Raw genomic sequence first — 19885 nt, 5'->3', positions numbered from 1 at the left:
TGTACAATATTTCACCTTCTTTGATTCACTTCAGAAATTTTATACATATATTGAACATATTCAGGGAAATTATTATTTATTATTGTTCACCTATGCCGATAATCAAATTACTCAGAGAACAGTTTGGTTGGTGCTCCTTATCTCTGCACTATAAAATGGGGTCTGATACACACCCTTTGCTGTACTCATGTTTGTTGTTTAATGATGTTTGATAGCACCTTGTCATGTCACAGGGACACTGGCCAGAACCTCTGTATCTGCCTGAGGTAATTTGCAAAGTTTCCTGCGTGGTTCTATGCAAATACAGTGTTCACATTAGAATAAACTATAATTTGTTATCAAGGGCCAAACAAACTTTCTTTTTCACAGTAAGGACTGTGTGAAGCATGTTGTTTGATCACTATGAAAAGATCACTATAGTTTTGCATTTTCAAGAAATAGTAGAAGTTGCAGAGTGAAGATGAAGAAATCTTGCTTTTAAAAGATATTCTGATTAACATATACTTAATGATCAATTTTACAATTTATTCATGTTATTCTAGATTTTTAATGTGATGAAAAATGCTCAAATTAATGCCAACCTTTTTGGAGAAATATGCGGGTATCTCCATTTTTTTTTCATTTGCAAGGGCTGACCAGAGAATTAGAGTTTCTGTGGTATGCTAAAATTAGTTATCTGTTAATGTGTTTCTGGGAGGAAATCTTGGAAAAGTGATTAATTTACACAAAGAAGGCCAAGATGAATGGCTCCAGGTCACTCTTTGATTTGTCTGGAGATGCTAGAGGAAAGGGATACAGATATTAGTTATTGTTTTTAGCAGAAATATATTGTCTATAACAAAAAAATGTTACATTAAGGGCTTCACTGAAGGAAAAAGAACAAGCTACTAAAAAAACCCCTAAATCTATAAAGGAAATGTTAAAATTAGCTGTGAGGATGTAGTTTAGACATTACTAATAATTCATTTGTGAAATAAAACTGGAAAAGTTCAAAAATACACTAATGGCATCTTAGGTATCATATAGGGAATGAGCAGAGAACAAACCAGCACTTTGCTACACTATGGTGCAAACCACACATTTTGAACGTTTTTTGCAACTTTGGTTCAATCATGTCAAAGTGCTATACAGGAACTCTCCAGTCTTGGTCTTGATGCACAGCACCACTTTCTACTCTGGATGTACCAGCATGCATTTACCTGTTTCTTGCTATTTTGACTGAACTGTGTTCTACCCAGCACAGAATGTATACACATATTTCTACCAGTTCTTTATTCAGGTAAGTAAAGCTTAAACCTGCCATGGGGAAATCATATAAATGGGATGCAGTGAAGCCAGTGAAGAAGAGTTCCATTCACCTGTGATATCTAAAGTGAAGTCCTACAGTGGAGCCTGCTAACACAACCTGTGTAATTTCAGGGTCTCTGGAGCAGCTGATGTGCTACTCCAATTGCCAAAATAGATAACGTTGATACAGCTCCAATAACCACATGGACTCTTAAAAATAGTGTTTATCTTTAAAATATTTATCAGATAGGATTTAAAAGTACCCAATGAAAAGACAGAAGCCTTTTTTTCTTTAGAATGTGCCTTTGTTTACATTTTTGACCATTTCTATTTTGAAAATTTTATAATTGTTTTGATTCTTTTTAATTAAAGTCTATAAATTATTCCTTTTTATTTGCCTGACATCAAAAGTTACTCTAGAATTTGGTAGACAATTTTTAGCAAACCTGACTTCCTTAACAATTTCCACTGAATGCCACTGAATTTTTGACTAATTATGTGGGAAATGTTTAAGTCTTACTGCATTCTTTGTGACGGATTTGTTTTCCCTTTTTTTTACCTTCTTAGATTGTTTGCAATTTAGGTGTGTGAAACTAATAAAAAGTCATATTGAATATAAAATAAACCCTTTAGTAATAAGTCTTTTAGTAAGTACTGAACTGGACCTATTCTCTCCTGGTTATTTGCTACATTATTTAGGATTAACAAACCTTGAGTAAAAGATGGAACATCAGAGAGGTGGTGGACAAAAAGTGGTAATGTGATCATGTGTTATCTAGTAAAAAAGTGTTCACAGTATCACAGAATCAGTTTGATTGAAAAAGACTTCTGAGATCATCAAGCCTATTTCAATATCTAAACATCCTTTCTGTGAATAACTATCTCCTGATGTCCAGTTTTAACCTCTCCTGGTGCAGGTTGAACTTAAGTCCTCTCATCCTGTCACTGCTTGAATGGCAGAAGAGATTGACCCCCATCCAACCACAGCGTCCTAGCAGGGAGTGATAAGGTCTCCCGTCATCCTCCTCTTCTCCAGGACAAACACCCCAGCTCCCTGAGCTGCTCCTCACAGGACTTGTGCTCCAGACCCTTCCCCAGCTCCATTGCCCTTCTCTGGGCTCTCTCCAGCTCCTCAGTGTCTTTCCTGCAGTGAGGGCCAGAGCTGGACACAGCACTCGAGGTGTGGCCTCACCAGTGCCCAGCACAGGGGGACAATCCCTGTCCTGGTCCTGCTGCCACACCATTGCTGATCCAGGCCAGGATGGCATTGGCCTTCTTGGCCACCTGGGCACACCCTGGCTCATGTTCAGCTGCTGTCACCAGCACCCCCAGGTCCTTTCCAGCCACTCTGCCCCAGCCTGTGGCACTGCCTGGGGCTGCTGTGACCCAAGGGCAGGACCTGGCACTTGGCCTTGTTGAACCTCACACCACTGGCCTCAGCCCATCGATGCAGCCTGTCCAGATCCTCTGCAGAGCCTTCCTGCCCTCCAGAAGATCAACACTTCTTCCCAGCTTCATGTGGACTGTGGATTTAGTAAGGGTATACTCAATCTCCTCATCAAAATCTTTAAGATATTGATCAAGATAATAAACATATTGGACAGAACTGTGCCCAACAGTGAGCTTTGTGGAAGCCCAAGAGTGACTGACCCAGCTGGATGCAGCACCACTCACCACCACTCTCTGAGCCTGGCCATTCAGCCACTTCTTAACCCAGCAAAGAGTGCTCCTGTCCAAGCCCTGGCCTGCCAGCTTTTCCACAAGTGTGCTGTGGGAGACAGTGTCAAAGGCTCGTCTGAATTCCAGGTAGACAACATCAACAGCCTTTCCCTCATCTGTCAGGTGTTTCACCAGGTCATCAAAGGAGATCAGGCAGGGTCTGCCTTTCCTAAACCTGTGGTGGCTGGGTATTATCCCTCTGATCCCTACAGGTTGTTCTGCAAGTGCTGTGTGATTGCACTCAAGATGGTCTATTCCATAACCTTCCCTGGGACCAAGGTCAGGCTGACAAACCTGTAGTTTCCTGTATCTTCCTTCCAGCCCTTCCTGTGCATGCGAATTACAATGACCAGTCATTGTGGACCTCCCTCAGTTCGCCAAGACTAACAATAAATGATGAAGAGTGCCTTGGCAAACTCTTCTGCCAGTTCCCTCAGTACCCTTGGGTGAATCCCATCTGGTGCCATTGGCTTGTGGGTGTCTGAGTGGCACAGCAGGTCACTGACTATTTCCTCCTGCATTACAGGGGTCTGTTGTGCTCCCATCCCATGTCAAGTTCAGATGATCACTGGTCTTACAGCTGAAGACTGAGGCAAAGAAGGTATTAAGGACATCAGTCTATTCCTCGTCTTTTCCTCGTATTTCCCCCACTGAGTCCAGTAACGAATGCAGTTTTCCATTCATCTTCCTTTTGTTATTAACGTTTTTATAATATTTCCTTACCAGCTTGCAAAAATCTTACCCACTTTTTAAGAAAATTTTTCCTGGGGGGAACACCAGGACAGCCCTCAAAAACTAGAATAAAATCAGAAAGTTCTTTGCATGAGGGGCTGGTGGGATGGTCATGGAAGAAGGGGCATGTGATAAGAGAGGACATGCCCCCTCTGAGAGTTGGTGACATATGACTGAAGATGTGCCATTAGGCCATGTGCAAAGGTGTGCATTTAGCATCTTCTGTAGATTTTATTTGGTCACTAGTTCTATTTCCCCAGGTCTCAGTTCTGGGTACAGTTCTGCTTGGTATCGCCATCAACGACCTTGACAAGTGGTTGGGTGCACTCAGTCTGGTTGCGGATGTCACCAGTTTGGGTGGGAGTGTTGATCTGCTGGAGGGCAGGAAGGCTCTGCAGAGGATCTGGACAGGCTGCATCGATGGGCTGAGGCCAGTGCTGTGAGGTTCAACAAGGCCAAGTGCCAGGTCCTGCCCTTGGGTCACAACAGCCCCAGGCAGTGCCACAGGCTGGGACAGAGTGGCTGGAAAGGACCTGGGGGTGCTGGTGACAGCAGCTGGACATGAGCCAGGGTGTGCCCAGGAGGCCAAGAAGGCCAAGGGCATCCTGGCCTGGATCAGCAATGGTGTGGCAGCAGGACCAGGGCAGGGATTGTCCCCCTGTGCTGGGCACTGGTGAGGCCACACCTCGAGTGCTGTGTCCAGCTCTGGCCCTCACTGCAGCAAAGACACTGAGGAGCTGGAGAGAGCCCAGAGAAGGGCAATGGAGCTGGGGAAGGGTCTGGAGCACAAGTCCTGTGAAGAACAGCTCAGGGAGCTGGGGTGTTTGTCCTGGAGAAAAGGAGGACGAGGGGAGACCTTATCACTCTCTAGAACTGCCTGAAATGAGCCTGTGGCCAGGTGGGGGTTGGCTTCTTTTCCCAGGAAGCCAGTGACAGGATGAGAGGACATAAGTTTGAGTTTCTCCATGAGAGCTTTAGATTGGAGATCAGGATGAATTTTTTCACAGAATGGATGGTTAAGCATTGGAACGGGCTACGCAGAGAGATGGTAGAATAATTATCCCTGGACTTGTTCAAGAAATGAGTGGACAGGGCACTTTGTGCTGTGGTTTGCTTTGGTGTTGTCAAAGGGTGAACTTCATGTTTATAAACGTCTTTTCCAAACTTAATGATTCTATGATTCTATGCTGTAGCACACATTATGACGTATATATTACTCTCTAATAATTGTTGGCTGGGTGTTATAGGTAATTTTACAAATACTGGGAATTCATGACACACAGAAGCCAGTTTATTTTGGTAGTTTCTTCAAATAAACAGCAAAAAGCAATTAGGTAATTTGTGAGATTCTGAGAATTTCAAAACCTTAATCGCCAGAACTCTTTTTTTTTTTTTTTCTTTTTCCTGTCTAACAGGGTCATTGGAAATTTTAGCTGAACCCTAAAAGTTTTGAGATGCAACAGCATCTATTCTGGCACAGTGAAAATGGCTAAGACCAGAGTAATAGGCTTTTTGTCACTGAGATTTTATGACCTGGCATCCAAGAAAGTGAGTTATTAATGGCTATTAGTTTGGACCATGAGAAAAGCAAACTGAGCAAGATTTCTCCGTGTGTTCTCCAAAATGATAGAAAATAATTTACTTTTCCCAGACTATGTCTACTGTCACAGAATTGTTAAACTTCAAATGCTCTTCAGGGAAAACTGAGGATATCCTCTGTTTTTCATCTTAACCATTTTGATGGAGTAAAAATAATATAATATGAAGAAACGTTCACTAGAGAAAGAGATTCTATTTCTTTACCCCAGGAAGAATACCCTGAACATGAATAAATCTTAAGGACCATAAGTAATACTGAACCAGATATGTGAAGCTTTGCAATAAATATTAACTTTTGATATCAAATCAAGCTGATCAAGAAATGTGATTTCACCACCACTGAAAGTGAGTGGGTGAAGGGCATGGATAGATAAAATGTGCCAAGACAACTGGCTCACTAGATCTGTAAGTACAATCTACTTTGAATACTTCTGCTCCCTATCCCATTTATTTGAAAATCCCCAGGAGATGCAACATTCAGGGAGCCCTTGAGGAATGTTTGTCCTTTTTGAGAACACTAAGGAACTGAGAAAAGAAGGGCAGAAGGGTAAGAGCATGAGCAGGGAGAAGCAGTAAAGTAGCTCTATCCCTCACTGTACTAGAGTCAGAATCAAAATCTGCCCTTCTGAGGTCTTTCACTCACTTTTTTTTAAATTGAATGAACAAAATCCAGTATCTCTGAGGTATCAGCCTTCAGTCTTTTTAACTAAAAAATTATTTCACTGATAATAGATCATTTTATCAGCCACTTTACAAAACAGAATCCAGTTGTGCTGCCTAAGTTCTGGTATCAGCCAGTTGTTACAAAAACTTCATCAGCATGTTAATCTTTATGAATCTTTATTGTTACAGGGTTCAAACCCCACCCACTCCCTGAAATGGTATTATCTCTGAACTCTGAAGTATTACGGCCTACTTCTGAGGAACACAATTAATTATAATCCAGTTCTGTAAAAATCACACATCATATCACAGTTCTTGCTGTGAGAAAGTGACTCTGGTCATTCATTAATTCCACTGAAAAGCAATTTAAACCAACCAAACAAAACTAGAGATGGATTTTTTCCCCTGATTTTCATTGAAATGCTCCTATGATAAATGTCCGTGGGCAATGTCCTACAAACTCTTAATGATCAGATCCATACAGACTAGTTAATTTGGTAAACACTCCCCCATGACTAGACAGGATGTTGCTGTTAGAGAATGTGATTCAGCATCGAAGTAGTCTCTGATGAGAGAACAATTACATATTTTGTAGTGTTTCCTAAAAGTTAATGGTGATATAAAAGATATAATCTTTATCTTCTAAGAAGTTTTGATACAAACATTTACTAGGTATAAGGACGTTAATGAGAGTAATTTATAATTATGGAAGACCATAAACTATTTGGGTTACAGGAATAAGTTGTAAAGAGGAATTGCTGGACAGGAAGAATGGTTAGATGAACAAATGAATGTGTCTTTCAACTTTTATTTAGTGTCATGGAAAGAACTCTGTGCCAGGAAGTCATATGATCTTCTAAAAAGCTTTCAAACATGGATATAAGCACAAAGTCCATGAATCTAATGGCAACATATTTCTGACAGCTTGACCACATCAAGCTTTCCTGGATGTGATGCTATGCAAAATGCCTGTTTCTACAATGCCTTTATATTGACAGGTAGATGAATCTGTTTTTAGGTACTGCGATGACTTAATATTATTCCTGTATCAATAACAAGCAAATAAACTACACAGGAGACTTGTTAGACTCTTAATTTCTTTTTTAATCAATAAAGCACATGGAATACTTTTACAGGAAAAAGAAAATGCTATGCAGAATGTTGTGGTTTTCTTAAAAAGTATGTAAATCCCCGTTTATTCCTGTTAAGTGGTATAGTTAAGAACAGTACAGTCTGATTATCTTATCTGCTTTTATTTTTGAATGGGTCATCATCTACACAATAGGCAATTAAAGAAATTACCAATTGGGTTATGTAGAATTCATTAGATGAACATGACCCTAACTCCAGCCTCTTGGTGCCAGGTGAGATGAAAACCCTTGGCTTCAGTTTTGGGTGGATTCCCCTGACTCAAGCTCTGAAGAAGAGGAACACTATGCTCAAAATGATTCAGCACAGGATATGTACTAAAGGGCTCAGGTAAGGGGTCAGGGTACGTGGGTTGTGTCTGTAGTAATAATGACTTACAGTGAAACCAGACAAGCAAAGGAACTGCCCACAGAACACAAGAAGCTGCTCAAGATTTCTCTAATAGAGATGCTGTTTCCTAAGATTTCTAAAATCATGTATGGGATCAGCAATCTCTAAAACAACCTGATATTGAGGCAGGAGTGTGCAGATAATCCCTGCCCTATAGAAAAGGAGCTTGTCCATTCACACTAAGTTACCTACTTCAGTGCTGAAGTTCAGAACTGAGCTGGAGGGGCCAGAAACCTCTGGTTGCCTAATCTCTGGTTGCACATCCAATTTATTATTAATTTTTACATAAATTTGCTTTATTTGCTTTGCCAAATAAAAATATTTATCTTCATAGTTGTTAGAATCACATTTTAACCCAAATGTGTCTATTTTTAGGAATAAAACTGGTTTCATGTTGTAAAATTAGGTTCTGGTACCTTTTAGTGCCTGCCAGATTTAAGTGAGATGTTCCTGATGCTTGCAATATTGCTTTCAGTAGGTTTTTCTGTTGTATATCAAGAAAAGCAGTAACATACTGCTCTTCCAGTGCTGCGTGGAAAGGCTAGTATGGATAAAAATAACAAGTTTACTAATTGCTAAGAAATGTGTACGAATAATGTGCTACAGTGCTATCCCCTTGACATACTTATATGTATGTATGTATACTTATCTTTTAAATAGACATTATAATTGAAAACATGATAATAGGAGAAATGTGAAAAGAAAGAAAGCATCATGAAAGAGGAAAGTAGTGTGGTTATACACAGCTTATTACCGTTTTTACAGTGCAAAGGAAGTCTAAAATGAAACACTGATCTTAAACATACTCTACATTGATAAATACTGTTGATTTATATTTGCATAGTCTTCATCTAGGGAGACAGACTGTTCTTTTGATTTATATATTTTTCAGTTAGGCTGATGCTTTAAAATAAGATATGAAATGTCACAGGGAAAAATGAAAAGCTCTGGTTAACAGCTTATCATAACTAAATAGTGAAAAACTTAAAAGTATACTGCATAAGAATTACGTGTGTCTTACGCAATTTGTGAGTAATTTTATGAAGCTGGGAAAATGATCTAATTGTTAACAAACTGAATGAATAATAATAACTACAAATATTTTTTCTTCTACCATAGACTTCCTACATGTGCATAGGTGAGTCACAATTCAAAATTCTGTTCCTTTACAAAGTCATAAGAGGCTAACAATACTGCTGTCTTTTCAGAGATACTGTGAGAAAAAGAATTACAATTCTGATGTGTTCAAATGCTGTAGTGACAAGCACTATTTAATTCTTTCAAACAAATGGGCAAAATAATACATTTTCCTAAAGTAAAATCTATGTCTTACTTGGAACTGAAATCACTGCTGTATTAATTTATCTTTACAATTCAACAAATAGATTTTTGGTTTCTTTCATAATGAACGAAGCAGGGTTTCTATCCACAATTCCTCTATGTCACTTTTTTCCTTCCATTCATGTGTTCTATGCTCAGACCCCCTTCAGGCAGGGGACCCTTCCAGCTGTCCAGATGAGCACAGCAACCACATCCCACTGCCTCAGCAGATCTCCCAGGCTCTGCAAAGCACAGCCACCCACAGTGTTCCCACAGAGGGCTCTGCCCTCTCCTCTGAGTCATACTACTACCTTCAGCAGACTCCTGCTATGAAATAACCACCTTTCCCACAGACATGAGAGAAATTGCCAACACTTTAAAACTCAATTCTATTTGTTTCATTCACAAGTCAGCCTTTCCCAATAGCTACTTTCTCTAACTTAGGAACTAAATTTTCAAGCAATGAAACACCTTCTGGCACACTTTGAGAGTTTTACTTGCCAGCATGTTCAACCCAATCTATATTGTCTTCTTGAAAAATAAGTGTTCATAAAATTTATTACTCTTTTTTGAGCTATTACTATAAATACAGTGATAAGCAAAAACATTTTGGAAAACTGCCTTTTTTTTTTTTTTTTTTTTTTTTTTTTTTTTTCTCCAGTGATATTTGTCCCAAGAGGAGGAACAAATTTTCCTGGCTTCCTTAGCAAGGCAAAGCTTTTCTGCCAACAAGTATGTCTTACAGAACTTAGAACACCTCCTCAGCATTTTCTGATCTACTGACAATCAATACTGAGTCATGCTGAGGCAGCATTACACTTTGCCAGAATGCATCCTTTTTCTTCTGTAATTTCATGTGGCTCCAAGAAACACAGGAAGCTCTCAAGGTCATGGCACAGCCATGAGCCTCAGGGAGAGATCCTCATGGGAGGAAGACAAGTGCATGACAGAAAGGAAGAAACTGAATGATCTAAATAGAAAGAAAAAATTTCTTAAAGAAACCTTTTGCTATCTACATTTCAGTGTATTCTCATATAAATTTTAAATCTTTGACACAAAATAAACATCATTTTTAAGTGCTAGTTTAGTATGCAAATTCTTCATAACTTCTTAAATTCCCAAGTAATAAAGATGAGCTGTGACTTATTATACTAGAAGAAGCTTGCCAGTGCTGAATTTCCTATCTATGCTCTTTTGATAATTTCCATTTTGTACACTTTAAATTCATTGGATTAAATAGCTACACAAGAAATTTACAGTGACAGTTTACAAAGCACCCTGCTGGCTACTCCAAGATATACAGCAAGAGTCAAACTTTCAGGGTGCCTCCAAACATTTTCTGCATAAATATGGACATTTCAATTTGCAGACAAAATTATGCCCCTGCTTATTTGAATATGGTGTGCAATCAGATGGACTTGAATGATTTGCACATTTTTAGGCCTGCCAAAAATATATTTCAAGTTCAGTCATGTGATTTCATGGATCAACACTTTATGGCCCTTGACCATAAAAATCTCTTTTTTGCAGTATCCTTAATTCAGCTGGACATGCTAAAATAAGCAGAAAGAGAAATCCATGGTATTTCAGTAATTTTCACCCAATATTCTGGAGGTGCTTATGTCTTCTGAGTTGCCATTGCATCAGCTATCACACAATATTTGGTGAATTCTCAAAGTTTACTTCTTCTGCCTTATGAATTGAGAATCTGCTTCCACAGAACTGACGTTAGGAGGGAATTTTGAAAATTGTGCACTTTCCTCTTGAAAATCATAAGGTGATAGAAATGACTGGGATTGCTACATCAAAGCTGATCTGTTGTGTAATTTGGAATGAAAAATGATTCCACATACATAGGTATATAAAAATATGATTACAAACTTTCTGTATTCAAAAATGTTAGAATCTTTGAACTCAGTTACTCTCGAAAAATGAGCAATGCTTAAAGGCATATTCTTGAAGATCACAAAATGCTGCAAGGTTGTTAATTCTTTTTTTGCCTAATTTCTTTGCATGTGTGCTTTATTTTCTTCTTGTTTTGTTGTTTCTTGTTTGTTTGTTTTTGGTTTTTTCCCATGCACCAGCATTTGGAAAGCATTGTAACCACTGCATGTAAGTTCATAATTTTACAGTAACACTTTGGAGGCAGACCTGAGCAAAAATTTCTGGTTTTTTTTTTTTTTTTTCATTTCTCCATTTTCTTCTTTAATGGCCTTTTGAAAAATCCGGCCTGCAGAAAAGAAAAAACATTACTAAGAACTGCTCAAAGTGCACAAATCATACTCATTACATTCGTGTGCTGGTTCTAACTATTTCAATACTTCTACTTCTGTACAAAGTTAATGAATATTTTATCATTACAATGTTTTTCCTGGAATGGAGAAACTAAGTACAGTTAATATATAGTAGAGTGATTGCCGAATCATTGTTTTGCTCACATATTGTCAAGGGTTAAAGTGCTTAATAGTAATATTTGTTACTCAGTTGAATAAATTATATTTTATTTTATAATTAAAAATTTTCAAGAGATTATGCATGTTGAAATTTCTAAGCTGTAACCCTCTAACTTAATTATGAACAGAATATTTAGCCTGGAGAAGAGTGCCCACTTGTGGCAAGACTTACACTACAGGGCTTAGCATCTCTTGGACAACAAAAAAAACCTAGTTGAAAAAGATCATAGCCAGAGCTGATAAAAAAAATCATTAATAAACCCTTATTTGTACTAAAATATCTTCTTATTTTTCTTTCCTAACACAATGGCAATATAGGTTTCAATCAGGTGGCACTGCTTGCTCCACATCAGAAAAATGCAGTATAATTATTTATTTTGTCATTTCTTTAAGATTTCACACCACTTATTAGCTAAAATTATTGTCTGTGAGGTTCAAGTTATGAGAAAGAAATGATGGAGAATTTGAACATATTTGTTTAGGCTCCTGAAGACAAGGATGTGCAGCTTACCTTCCACAGAGCAAATATAAGCAGTGCAAGAATCAAGAGTCCGGCAAAGATACTCAGGAGGATAACCCACAAGGGGACTGTACCCGGTGGGTGTTCTTTGGAAATCTTGATCATGGTCTGCAAAGCATTCAGAACATAAGCAATAAATAATGTGTCCTTCCAAAACATCAAAACAACAGCAGTGATTAATCAGTATGCAGAGATTTCCCAGGGTACCACTTCAATTTACCTATATGAGTTAGTAGGAGGGAATTAAGAAAATCTCCAGCATGAAAAAGTGGAGATTATTTACACAATACTTTACACTTTTGTAAGTGCATTCATTTATGAGAATGGCTCTGCTACAAGTCAATAAACATTGTTTATTAAAGGACACAGGACCAAAATCATGAGCAGTGGAAGGAATAAACAAGGACTTTCTTCAGTACACTCTTCACTCAGTGCCAGCCTTCCTGAAAGATGGAGATAAGCATCAAGTGTAAAAGCCTGTGTAGACACCAACTTGATTTTAAACATGGTATATCTGGTGTAAACCCAACAGAAACAAGTAGTATTCACCTTTTAATAAATGTGACCATTTAGGAGTTTGAATTAACTAAAGAATTTATTAGAGACCAACTTTGTAGTTAAAAAAAGCATTGAAGAACTGAACAATAAGCATGAAATTATGTCCCTAAAAAAGGTAAATCTGAAATTCCTCGTCCCTCATTATCTTCAAGCTTCTCAGCTGTGTTTATTCCTGGATTGAATTTTAATCTATCACTTAAAAGAAATTTCTAGATACAAAACCAGCTAACAATGGACTGAGTTTTACATTTTCAAAAATATTTTGTGCAAGATGTAGTTCACACTGAATATTATTTTTCTAAATTTTGGAGCATTAACAATAGGAACTCCTAATAAGACTTCTGCTTAAAAAATGGATATTGTAGTAAATAAGTTACTCCATGTACAAGTCTATCACACAAGACTAATGTTTAAACACTAGAAATGCTTGGAGTTTAGTACTAAAAAGATGAATAATACCTCTAACAAAATTTAAAACATTTGTCTTTATATTTGATGCCACTACTATCATGTTATATACTTCCTTATCTAAGAAAATACTAATGAACTTCTGAAAAATAAAATATCCTGTTTCAAATATATATCCTGGGTAACAAAGTAGAAGGAAAGAAAAATAAGGAAATAGCAAAGAAAATACAAAGTATGAACTATTTGAATAGATACAGAACAATTTTCAAATACTACTGATTCATTAAACGAATTTAAATTATATTTTTAATTTACATAGCTGCAGGAAGTATTTATATTACAGCAAGCAGAAAAAATTCAGCAGTACTTATCCTTACCAAACTACATTGGTGGGTACTGGGCTTTTGGTGTTATTTTCTGACTAATTCTGACATTTCTACTGTAATATAAAATCACTTCTGTTTAGAGTAGGATAATGCATTACTAAACGTAACAATCAGTTCATTAGTAATGGATGAAAAAGAATTATTCCACAGCATAACAAATTCTATGAAGAACAAATACATCAATTATCACATTTTTACCTCCAGTTTTTGATGGTCGTTTCTCAAAATGAGTGATGAGTTCTCACTCCTAAGTAATGCTTTCACAACAAGGGTTAAGCTGTGAATACTGGCCTGAAAGAAGAGAGTAGTTACTAGGGTTTACACTTAGGTATTTTTGGTAGAAAGCTTTGTAACAATGAGAAGGATGAAGGAAAAACATAATGCTTTGGGGGATGCTGAAAAACATGGAAGTCAGTGAAACTGCTCATGTATATCACCTTCAGCACACACATTATTGCCTGCAAGACAGCAATACTTCTTTGAAAGGGTAGATGGCAGAGATTTCAAAATAATATTAATTAATCCTGGAATCCTAATGTCTCTCTTCTGTTTGGTTTTTTTAAATAAAAAAAAATTCTTTCTAGAATTGAGAAATCTTCACACATTAAGACTTACTTAAAAATATGTGCTCCTTCTTATACCTGCTGGATTAGACTTTGTGGATGCATAAGCAGCTACTAAAAAAGGACCATCAATACAGAATAAGTAAGGGGTGTCTTACTATGGCTTTAAACTCCTGCTGAATTAGAAGTACTTACTTTAAGGACAAGAAAGAGCATCTGACATAGCTTTAAGGAAGTTTTAAAATAGCAGAAGAAACTACTTTAAATACTGGAGAAAATACTTCAAATACACTTAAGAAAATGAAAGACACTATTTTAATAGACAGTAGAAACACCGGCTTAGGTTTCTCAAACCCAAAAGTATTCTGAATACAAGCAGGATTTACTTACTTTTATGATGGTAGGTTTCCATACTCTCAATGAAACATTCACTTGGTATATGTCAGATGGGACCAGGGCACAATTAATAGAGGCACAGCTGTATGTATCACAATCCTGTTTAAAAGGGACCAGCATGAGGTAATAGGAAGAGACTTTTCACATCATCAAAACAAAAACATGTAAACTACTATATATACAACTACAGTATTAATTACTGTAGCTTTTTATGTAAAAATGACACTGCAGTATATAAAACAGGTTGAGATATTTGTGCTGTGCTAGAATAGGCTCAGTTTCTGCAAGCTGGCAAGCCCTGAGGAGTCTCTGTTGCTGTAACTATGGAGCAGAAGTCATCACAGAGCCCCTAAGGGAGGCACAGTTTGTAAAAGCAAGTGGTTTTCTACCAACACAGCTATGGCTCTTCTGAAGTGTTTTTCAAATCTTGGAACATCTGAATCTCTCAAGCAGGGAAATATGTGTATGTGAAAATTCAAGCAGCTTTACTTCCTAGTATCACTTGCTAGCTGTGAGTACAGCAGGATTACGCTGTAAAAAGTTGGGAACAGTCATTTAGCCTAGACCTTTTTCACCTCTGTGAAGTACAACAATAAGCATGACAAGATACTTTCCCATGACATGGTTTCATTTGCACTCAGAAACTCCACTAGCACCTCTGTGCTGAGGACACCTTCCCTCTGACATGCTAACATAACTACAGCATCAAAATCCCTTTGTAACTCTTTTATCTAAATGTAAATGGCTAGTCCTTTCCAAATGGGATCATCAATTACAGTTGCATAGAAAACCTGCCACATCTACTGGATTTCTAAAGAAGCTGAAAGGGACATAAGAAGCATTTAAGATATTACTATTTTTTAATTACAATGGAAAAATAGACTAATGATTTTTCAGCTGCTAAATGGGCTACTGTTATTTACATATTTTTTAAATTAAACCCCAAACTATCTAAATTCAGTTTCACATCATGTTTTGCAGCCAAAAAACAAGCTCTAGCTGACATAGAAAAGGTTTTCTAAGTTATTAATACAAAGTGAGTTTTCAAATTCAGAGTAGCTTTTACATATCTTTTTCAGAAGTATTTGGCTCCAAGATCTGGATTAATGTCTGGGGTAAATATATATACTATGAATAGGCTTACCATAATTGTATCCCTTGTAGGTTCTTTTATTTTTGACAGCACAAATGGTTTCCCAGTGCCAATCTTTAAGGGATCTACAGGGTAACTACTTTGGCAGATGGCATTCTGTAAGCAGAAATACAAAGAATATCTTATTGTCTCGATATGCAATCTATTACGAAAAATGATCTGGAAATAAGTCAACATTGATAATACTTAATATTTAATAACTATCATAATGTTTATTAGCCACTAAATAAAATAGCATATTGCAAGAGTGCAGAATAGGAAATTCAGATGTCTATGTATTGAAGTATTATTATTTAAAGAGCACATGTAATATTTATAAATAACTCTATGCAGCTACTTAAACATCTGTACAAGCAAACAAGAACTTCCTGCAAGATGACCATTATGTGAACCACTAAGAATTGTCTATTAAATAAGCTAAACAGCTTTTGCATGGGAAATCACAAGCTTCTGCCCTAGCAAGCAGACAAGCAAGTTAAGTGCAGGATGCAGAATCCTCACTGGCAACATCCAGGGAGGGGGAGTGGATGCTGGAGCACTGATGGATCTCTGTGACTGCTCCACAGGTAGCTAGAAAATTCTTTGGTGTCTTCAGTGTGGGGGAATTGATTTCTTTCAGTCAGGTCATTGACTTTCACACTGTAGCATGAAAAGGATTACAAATCCTCTGTAATGCACTTTGTCACACTACTATCACTAGGTGTAGCTAGCAGGACATGAAATTTGTCTTAGAAGAAACAAGATTTACTGAGTTTATGTGCAAACATGTCAAATGGGTGATTGACTAGGAGTGGCAATAATGGGGAAAGGAAATCAAGAGCAGACAACTTTTTTGTTTTCTAAATATGTTTTTTTTTCCTCAGTTGATATTTGTTTTGTTTTAAAGTAAGCCTTGTTCATATATTTTGGTTTATTTTTCAATTGGGCAATGCTACAAAACTAAGTCGTTTTAAGAAATTATTAGCAGGGAGGTGCATGCAATTATGTCTCTGAGTGAAAGAAAAAAGAAAGGAGGTTTAGGCCACTACTTAGTGAAAGCTGGGTTTTTCAGCTATGTAGTTATTGATATAACTGTAATATCTGCGCTCTAGGATAATGGAATTTGTTGGAATTGTGATCTCTGCCAGTTGCACTGGAGGTGTGAAATGGAAAAACACAAATGACGGCTGCAGTGAAGAGCATTAGAAACATACAAACTACCCCTCCATGATGTCTCAGTGCCTCAGAGAAGGAAGAAGCCAGAGGACTGCTAGTACTGGAGAGCAGACATGCATGAAAGCTAATTTCAGTATCCGAAAGAAAGGTGACAGGAAGCTGGGCTCTAGATGCAGGATTCCAGCACTTGCAATAATTCAGACAATGAAGAGAATATGAGGCTCATATCCGAGTCTGGACATCTCAGCACTTGCAATGTAACAAACTAGGCTTGTTACAGTGCAGTTATTGTTCAACACCATTTTAAATCTACTTGTTTCCTTTTATGAAAAATTGTCCCTCTGTCTTATGTACCTCTGTACATACTTTTAAAACAATAGTATCTTGTTATTTAGAATAAAAGCAATGCATAATCCCAAATGTTTGCAATTTGCAGTTCCTTAAGCATAAATTTCAAATTTAAATTGATCATAAAAATAGAAATTCCTGTCTTACCTGGGAATGTGACAATGCAGTAAGGTAGAGAAGAGTGTTTTTGGCAGCTGTTACATTGGGAAATAAGATCTGCAGTGTGAGGTTTGGCATTGGAAAGTGTTCACCTTTTTCAATCTATAAAAAAATAGAGAAATGTTTTGACTAGTACTTTCCTCATTTTTTTTGAATTTGATTGGGAGTTTTTTCCTTTCTTGTGTTTTTGATTTCTTCTGTTCATTTAGACATTTCCACAGTTAGTTACGCAAAAAGTGCTTTATAGTGGACAGTAGCCACTGTATCAGTGATGGCTCCTGCTGGTTCATCCTCAGGTGTGCTTAGGTAATTGCTCTTGTGCTCACCTGTTCCTCTCTCCTGTTTTCTCTGAGAAGACAACAGGACATATCTGTAAGCAGCAGCTCTTTCTGGAAAGACCTACTGTAGAGGATTGGGTAACCACCAGGTGGAATTGCTGGCAGGGGAATTGGTGATATCATCTCTGAAGTGGACAAACTTAATAAATGCTCAAGAACCTTTTAAATTTTTTCCTCCTGGGAAAAAATTGTGATTAGCTGCTTGCAAAGATGAGTTTTACTTTACAAGGTCATAAATGGTATGGTCTACAATCCAGCAGGTTTTAACTCAGAAAACATGGATTGGCAAATTAGATGAATAATGCCTTAGACATCCATAATAGACAAAAAGAAAGGTAGCTGAAAAAACACTGTAGTGGCCTAAAAGAAAAGACCACTTGTCATTGATATTCAGAGAGAGCAGGAATTTTATCATATCCCATTTTTTACAGATGAAAGCTGATTTAGAGACTTTTATGCTTTTATATGGGACCCTTGATCAGTTTTGGATTTGACACTGGGAAATAGGATGCTCTCAAGATAACAAATTTCAGTTTTGCTGCAACTTTAGGTTGGGCTTTTTGTCACAGAATCTTTTTCTGGTTTAGGTTGGAAGAGACCTTAAAGATCATCTAAAATTCCAAACCCCTGCCATGGTAGGGACACCTTCCTTACACCTGAAGATGTTGCTCAAATCTGGCCTTGAATACTTCTAGGGATGGAGCATCCACAACTTCTCCAGTGCCTCACCACCTAATATCCAATCTAAACCTACCTTACTTTCAGTTAAAAGCCATTCACCCTTGTCCTACAATTACATGCCCTTGTCAAAACTCCTTCCCCTGCTTCTCCTGCTCCCTTGAAGCCTCCCGTTAGTTACTGGAAGGCCCCAATAAGGTCTCCACAGAGACTTCTCTTCTACAAGTTCAATAGCCCTGACTGTTCCAGACTGTCCTCACAGGAGTGATGTTCCAGCCCTGTGATCATCTTTAAGGCCCTGCTCTGGACCCACTTCAGAAAGTCCATGTCCTTATTTTGGGAGTTCTAGAGCTGGATGTAGTAGTGCAGCAGAGACCTCACAAGAGCAAAGTCCATTAAATATCTTTCCCTTGTGATTTTACTTTGCAGTATCCATTCAACCAGGATGACCACATTCTTGAAGAATGGCATTTACCCATTATAAACCTGACAGGATTTTGGAAATGGCTGTTCTAACCAGAAGCATGGGTAGTCCAAGTTCTCATTTACCCAGGCATGCTCTCTTTTCCCAGTTGAGGATAGAAGGTCTAAAACCCACCAGAACTACTCTGCAGGAGACAGACCATCTGAGACCTTCTAACTCACTGTATTCCAGAAGAAGGAAGGAAAAAAAAATGGTTTTAAGCACAAAATAAGCATGTAGAGGGCTTATGTGTTGTATACCTGCTATTTAAGTAATTCAAACCAAACAGAAAAAAAATTAAGACAGTATCTATAAAAAAACACATTATTAGTTATTCCTTACCCTATAATGTAGAGTAACTTCATCCCCAATCTGCTCTGTTGTGTTGATTGCAGTAGGGACAGTTTCATTTGCTGCAATTATAACATGATGTTCTTTGAAAACACTGTGGGTTAAAAAAACACAGAAAAAAGTAAGCACACAGACTTCATAAAAACTCCTAGGCATTAATAATATAGGTATTTTTATTATTTAATGAGTTTCAGGACTGGTCTTGCAATTAAAAGTGTATTGCTGCGTCCACTGAAGTTCAACTGCTTTGGTCCCTGAATAGGCCCCACTTTTTACCACCTACATTTAGAATGTGTTGGAATCTTGGATACTGAGAATTTTGAACTTTGCTTTATGGTCTGTTCAAATATAACTACTAAAAAAGAAAATAAATACTATTCCCAAAATTAATACATTAGGGTCTGATTTTGCTGTCCTTATTCTAGGTGTGCCCTTATCCTGGGCATTGACATGTGAAACAGGCAGGATCCTGTAAAAGACATAATCAAGCAAAACCAGAACAAAGCCAGCATATTCTAAATTCAGCCTTATTCCCTATAGGACAAACAAGTCTGGATGTGAACCACAAAATACATGCAAAATAAATTTGGGTTAATTATTTTCACCTGCACACCACAAAATGTTTTTTTTTTTACCAGTTTTCAGGGATGAAATTTAACTGAATTTTGGCTGTTTCTGAAAATAAAATGTACTACAAGACCTGCATTAAAGTGTAAGTCTGAACTTAAAAAACCAAACACCCAGAACCTAAAATTAAGTCTAATTTTTGAAGATGGAAATCAAACACCACACCATGCAGTATTATAGCAATACAAATCCATGGCCATCAGGAAGCTGGAAGTATTTTTTCTCTTCTGTTATACTTTCTTATGCTTCCTTCATTGCTGAAATGCCTTTGAACAAATATAGCAAAGTACAGGAGCCAAGCAAAAGCTGCTGCTGTACTTGCAAACTGTAGACCAAGTTTACATAGAGCAAATAGAGTTTCATCAACTTAGGGACAGTAACTGCTCCATTATTTCATGACTTACCTTTTCACTGAAGCCTGTGCTTCTGCTTTATGAGCTTTGAAGCTGTTGCCTATAGATACCGAGCAC

General features: G+C 37.5%; 1 protein-coding gene across 1 annotated transcript in view; it reads right to left on the bottom strand.

The window, feature by feature from the left end:
- Window positions 1-10905: 10905 nt before the first annotated feature.
- The window catches only part of ITGA1 (integrin subunit alpha 1), a 69110-nt gene continuing 60130 nt past the window's right edge, over window positions 10906-19885 (bottom strand). The window contains exons 24-30 of the mRNA XM_021553853.4: window positions 18780-18882; window positions 16947-17060; window positions 15288-15392; window positions 14138-14242; window positions 13383-13475; window positions 11824-11940; window positions 10906-11089 (exon numbers count right to left, since the gene is read on the bottom strand). Of these exons, the coding sequence (XP_021409528.1) occupies window positions 11045-11089; window positions 11824-11940; window positions 13383-13475; window positions 14138-14242; window positions 15288-15392; window positions 16947-17060; window positions 18780-18882 (682 nt within the window). The 3' untranslated portion in view covers window positions 10906-11044. The remainder of the gene's footprint in view (window positions 11090-11823; window positions 11941-13382; window positions 13476-14137; window positions 14243-15287; window positions 15393-16946; window positions 17061-18779; window positions 18883-19885) is intronic.

Source organism: Lonchura striata, chromosome Z (assembly GCF_050655825.1).
Source record: "Lonchura striata isolate lonStrDom1 chromosome Z, ASM5065582v1, whole genome shotgun sequence".
Classification (NCBI taxonomy): domain Eukaryota; kingdom Metazoa; phylum Chordata; class Aves; order Passeriformes; family Estrildidae; genus Lonchura; species Lonchura striata.
The sequence above is the reverse complement of the archived record's forward strand: the minus strand, read 5'-3'. Positions and strand labels throughout refer to the sequence as shown.